Source organism: Panicum virgatum, chromosome 8K, assembly GCF_016808335.1.
Source record: "Panicum virgatum strain AP13 chromosome 8K, P.virgatum_v5, whole genome shotgun sequence".
Taxonomy (NCBI): domain Eukaryota; kingdom Viridiplantae; phylum Streptophyta; class Magnoliopsida; order Poales; family Poaceae; genus Panicum; species Panicum virgatum.
This window is the reverse complement of record NC_053143.1, coordinates 42096106-42102181: the sequence shown is the minus strand read 5'-3', so window position 1 is coordinate 42102181 and position 6076 is coordinate 42096106. Positions and strand designations below refer to the sequence as shown.

The window sequence follows — 6076 nt, the reverse complement described above, 5'->3', positions numbered from 1 at the left end:
TGTGCTCTAGGAGTCCTGTGAATTTTGTGTTTCTGGGTTTTGGATCCTTGGTTATTAGGACTTAGAGAATTATACTCTGTATATTTTCTGAAAGCCATCACCAGTGCCAATATCACCGGCTGGTTCAGCCAAAACACAACAATAGGTTCAATTGTATTTAACACAGCATTTGACAGTTTTTTTCACCATTGCATGATCTACAAGTAGTTTTCCAAGGGAAGCACATCCAGATTTTGTTTATTGAGAAAAGATTTCTTATAAAACCTTAGGAAATTTTGGACTGTGAGTAAACTTTAATCTATAATAATTATCTTGGTCAAGTGGTTTGACAGGAAGAAGAGAAAATTTTTAGTTTCTGGAAGATCACAGTTGGGTTTGGCACTGTCAGTTAACTGACAGTACTGAATGGCTATTGCCAATTCAGTTTTAAAAATATGGTGAAATAGTCACCTTTAGCCTGAAATTTTGGAAGAATCTGGATGTAGGAGAGAGGTTTACATATGAAAAATGGATTCTTTGTTATATGTTTAACATGTTAAAGTAGGGATTGAGTATCATAAATTAGATTTGAATGGTTAAAATAAGGATCAAAGTGGAGCATCGGGTTGTACTTGGAAGGTTCTGACGAAACTGAATGGATTCATCCATTCGGTTCCCTGCTTCAGAGTAAAATCTGGGTGCTTTAGAGGCAGAATTGAAAGGTGTATCTTAAACAGAAGTTGTATGTAAATATGAAATCTACAACTTTTATTTTGGGATATTTTGAAGTACAGTGAAAAATTTTGGAGAAAAGTGCACTGCAACGCTCAGGTTTTGAAGAGTCTAGTCTGCAACTGTGAAAAACGGCCTGAACCTGCCTTGTTCTGAGGCAATTTCGACCAGGTTAGAGGCCTAAATTAAGGATGTTTCTGGAAGAAAAGTTTTAGAGAAACGTCAGGGATACAACTTTCGTTTTGGAAGATTATGAATTTTGGTAATGAAATTTGTGGAAACAGAGGCTCAAAGATTGGGGTTTTGCACTGAAACACACCCTGTTCAGACTGCTACAGAACACCGTGTCTGAACATATCATCTTCCACTTCGCGCCATTCTGTTCCCCAAACCGAGCTCTCTGTTCTTCGCAAAAAATCGTCTCCCTCGCATGATATTGGTTTGATTCCTAGCACACACGACCTCCCAGGATCACTACAAATCCATTCGAACCCTTCCCGGGCCAAATCCTTCACGGCAGCTCCGGGTCCAAAATCATCTTCTTCATCGGGTCGTTGTCGTGCTGGGGGTTGCCGGTGAGCATGGTCCTCCCGACCTTGGATTCCAGTTCTGGGTGGTCTAGAAGCGATGAAAGAGGTTGTAGATGGGGTAGGGGCTGTTGGTCGGCCCGTTTCGTGGTCGGGATGGCCGAAACGTTGTCGCGCCGCCGTGGCCATGGGGGTCGCCGCTGAGCCCTGTGCTCTGGCGCTTCCAGGGCCAGGTTGGGAGTAGGCGTGCTCCTGTGGTGAGGGTGCTGCTGTCTTGGTGGTCTGTCGGGGCTGTTGGGGGGGGGGGGGGGGGCTCGCCATGGCCGGCCGCCATGCGTCGTGCCTTGGTTGTCGCCTGTGTCGGCGTTCTGGGTCTGGGCTTGTGTTGTGGAGGAGATTTGGGGGCTGGTGCGCGTGGGGGTCTTGGGGGCGATCCCTGTGCGCGGGCCGGCCTGGTCTCACGGCAAGCTCGTCGCCGGCGTGCCAGGGGCAGCCACCGTGGGTTATGCGCGTGAAGAAACAGAGGAAGGGGAAAAGGAGTTTGGGGTAGAAGAAAAGAAAAGTGAGGGGGTTTAGTGAAAGAAAGCAGGGTTAAGTGGAGAAGGATGAGGGTGAAGAGGGTTTTCTTGTAAAATTGTGTAGATTTTAATAGAATTAGATGTAAATTCTGTTTTCTTCCATAATTCTTTATATTTGTAGATTTATCCAAATCTAACAAGCCCAATTTTTCTAGGATTATTTTATTTTCTTTTATGCATGAGAACTCTTAAACTCTAAGAAAAATAATAATAGTATCGAGTATTTATTTCTATGCCTTTTATTTAAGGTATTTAAATAAGTACTTAACAATTATAAAATGTATAAAATTATGAATAATTGTTTATTAATCACATATTCTTGATAATTCATAGGAATTAGGTTTTGAGTTAGAAATTAATTGTGAAACCCTTTTATTTAATAGAAGAAAATGCATAAGGTAGATTAGTAATTAAGAAAATGGTGGGTTAATTCTTTTGTGGGTAGGATAGTGTTGACTTGCAATGTTATCATGAGATAAGTTGTACAGTCTTATTTTATCAAAATTTTTGCACGCTAATATTGACTTGCATCCTACCGTAGAATCTAAAGCACCTGAAGTGGAGTTTGTGGAATTATCTGAAGATCCCCAGGAGACCGAGGAAGTTCTTGATCTTATTCCTATTGTGGAAGGGATTTTTGAAGATACTAACTTAGCAGGGACTAAAGGCCAGCCCCGATGCATTTATACCTACCCTTTTTATAATCGTTATAAAATCATAAAATTTGGTTTATTTCATGATTGTGCATTACTTCTAGGAGTTGATTGCAAGCCAATTCTCTTATGCATAATCCGTCCTTGTTTAATAGGACAACTTTGCCACCTTCTCAAATTTAACTTGTAATGTCCTATGCTTAGCAAAGCTTAGTTGTTACTTTATAGTAACCATGTTACTTCAATACCTAAGGTTAATCTAGATCTCACTTTAATCAAGGAAATGGCTTGTTTTTAAAGTTGTGGGCAGAAGCTAGCGATGTGGTTCTGCCCATTCAAATTAATTTTTTAAGGACCGTTCACTGTGTTAATCTTTGATCAAGTGATACTACCTGGTTGCTTACTGCCATTGGGAACCAGCAAGTCTGGTGAGTTAGTTGGCTCTTGGATCGGAAATGATTTATACTCGTGCTTGGCGAGTGAGAGAAAGGCAGAGGTGTAGCCTGAAACTCACATTGGAGATTAGGCCAGGCATGGGGTCCCATGTGGGGGTGCGCCTCTGGGTCCGGATAACTTTATTTTCGGTCCTTTGGGTACGGCTAATTGAAAAGTTGTTACGTACAGTCCCCAGAACTGTACATAACTGGTGATTAGGTATCTCTTGCAGTATGTAAATCGATTTGGATCGCCGCAATTCTCGGTCATGAATGCACTTGATCATCGCTTGAGCATCATAGTTAAGAAAGATATTTGTGTGGTTTTTCCTTGAAAGTAATATTACTGGATGTTTAGTGCTTCTTGTTATGAAAAAGATTTTTATCACCTAGATGTTAATTAATTATTAAATTGGAGTAAAATCACAAAATAAGGACTTACCATTAGTAAGCTTTATGCAAAATTGTCGAGTCAGCTAGTCCACTAAAAAGTCCTCATACTCCTTGCAGTTTTATTTTAGTTTATTTTATTTTTGGTTAGTCGGGTCAGTCTTGCTGAGTACCTTCCTACTCAAGGTTTTATTTTTGTGGTTTTTCAGAAGTGCATCAGCCGTCTACTGAAGAGGAGTACCCGAAGAACTAAGTATTTGAAAGGTCTCCAAATACTTAGTATGAGTGGTAGATGTAATATTTAATTACTGCTTAAATTCTATCTATGCCTAAATATGAATTTTCAAAACTTTAAGGAGAGAGTCCGAGAATGTGGTTTGTTGGCCAAATTAAGGATCCGGTGACAGTATTTCCTGCCCAAACCTTTTTGCCAAATGAATAATTTTGATGAACACGTGCATTAATTTAACATATTTATATATATTTATATAGTTTTTCTGATAGTTAAATTTGACAAGCATCCCAAATAAACTTTAAATGATGAGGGATTATTATTTAGCCTGCTGTTCGTTTAGCCACCCACAAACATTATTTACAAACATGAATGATAGCTCAGTGTTTTATATTATATTGATAAATTCTAGCTCTAACGAAAATTCATGAGTCAAGAATATATGATTCAATAAACTCAACATACATATTTAAACATGGAAAATACAATTACAGTTTATAAAACAGGACCTATTCCTTTAATCTTGAGCTCATCTTTGTAAGGTTAGGTGTTATCCATATGGGAGCTGGCCAGCTGCACCAACACTGAGGAGGCACAATTTCTTCAGCACTGTTACTTTCCAAATTGAAAACACATATATCACGGCAATTTCTCTTCCAAGATGCTATATATCTTTGACTGTCTGTCAAGTAGGCATGATTTGCCTTCAATGATGGATATTCTTCAGCACCTAGACAATACGTCTGGCTATACCCAAGGAACAACACATGGTCATGCAGACTATTAATTTCGACGAGCTCTTTTGCTTCCATGTCAACTTTGTACAACGTGATTTTCCTAGTTTCCATCTTGATCTCTGAAATTAGTTCCCATTGTACAGGCTCTGGAGCATCCTCGCCCACATCGCCCTCACCTTTGACATCCTGTTCCCTCCAAACTAGCAGCAGATCTCCTGATGACGTCTTAGTAATGTATATGTGTTCATAAATAAAGTTCTTTGTTTCTTCCATAATCACCTTCCTTAAGTTAGTAGGGCCGGTGAGATCAAAAGCATCAATTCTGCAAGCACCTGTCACTGCATACAGTACGCCATCCACGTACATGCAGTCTTCATAGGAATCTCTTGCTGCCAGCAGTGTCCATTTAGAATCTCCTGGTCTTGCAAATGAAAGCTCATATGGTTCGTGGATCAAGACCACAACGTAGCTTCCTGAAGAGGCCTCATCAGGGAACACAAATGCCTTGGAGTAGAGGTCATCACGCAGCTCATTGAGAGCAAGAATTGTTGGGTCACGGTAAACCTCTTCTCCGCTGAAATGCGACAACTCATACTCCTTAATCTCACCGGCGTCGTCCAAGATGGGCTTGACCTGCTCGATGGTGGTCACCGGTGGGAGGGCGATCTGCTCACCGGTGATTGGGTTGACCATGTGCAGCTCCGACCTCTCGTCGGCGCTGACCAGCCAGCCATTGGAGGAGCCAATCAGATACCGGCTGCGGATCGCCAGCTCCGGGAGCGTGAGCCTGTAGACCCTGTCCTCTGCGAGGTTGTAGAGGCAGGCAACGTTATCCGCGTCAGATTCAGATGTGTAGAGGAGGCATGGCGTCTGTGGCCGATGGTAACATCCATGGCTGAGCAGGCTGGTGTACGCAGCGTGCCACGTGGAGCATACGGCGCCGGCACGCAGCAGGTCAGGGATCTCTAGCAGGGCAAAGATGTCCATCAGGATGTCCACCGGCAGTTCAGGCCGGTACTCGCTGACATCGTCCTTGAGCGATGGTCCTGGTTGATGAACATGCCCAATTCCCTGGAGTGCCTTCAGTAAACTCGGAGAGGAGGAAAGGAAGAACTTGGAAACAGCTCGCAAGAACAGATGGCGAAGGCTCATCATGGCTGCTCTGCTCGTGCTGTACATCTTCATCAGTACTGGACAAAGCCAAAATTGGATGTCTCGCTCTCGCTCTCGCTTCGACAAACTGTTGCAATGATGCAATCTGCTGGTTCTCTGAACTTTCAGTTATATAGGCCGGCCGGCAAGTCCAAGCAAATTCCGAGTCCGAAATAGTGGTGAAATCAGAGTCCGGAACAGTACTGGCAAAATCTGAGATCGACTCCGTGGAGGTCTAGGAACGCGTCATGCCCAGGAACGGAGAGAGGGGAAGCCGCTGCCATGCCCAGCCTCGATCGACCGCGTGGCGCACGGCGACTGCAGCGCCGCGCCGAGCCACCCGAAGCTGGCCAAAATCCAACATACTTGAGGCTGTAAATGGATTGGGAAGTTGGGAGAGACAGTTTCCTGATGCTCTTGCGCTGCCGTGGATGAAGGGAATCGACGGAGGGTGCCGGGATGGCAGCGATAGCTTGCCACCTCCTTGGGATTGACGGTGGATACGTTGAATTTTGCCGCGAATTCGATCCGGTGGCGACAGCAGTGGACAAGAACGGCTCGGTCTGAACCTGCTCTGTTCTCTTCTGTTACGTCTCTGAAACAGCAAGTTTGATCCTCCTTTTTCTCTCAAATTCATATACAAATATTGGAATTGGATAAAA

General features: G+C 43.2%; 1 protein-coding gene across 1 annotated transcript; it reads right to left on the bottom strand.

Annotated features, from left to right (window-relative positions):
• Positions 1 to 4034: 4034 nt before the first annotated feature.
• LOC120645765 (F-box protein At5g25290-like) lies at positions 4035 to 5417 on the bottom strand. The gene has a single exon (XM_039922508.1). It carries the CDS (start codon positions 5415 to 5417, stop codon positions 4035 to 4037), a length of 1383 nt encoding a protein of 460 aa, XP_039778442.1.
• Positions 5418 to 6076: the final 659 nt, after the last annotated feature.

What these genes read in the sequence shown, in the direction of transcription:
- LOC120645765 (XM_039922508.1), bottom strand. Translation starts at nt 5,417, where the DNA reads ATGATGAGCCTTCGCCATCTGTTCTTGCGAGCTGTTTCCAAGTTCTTC.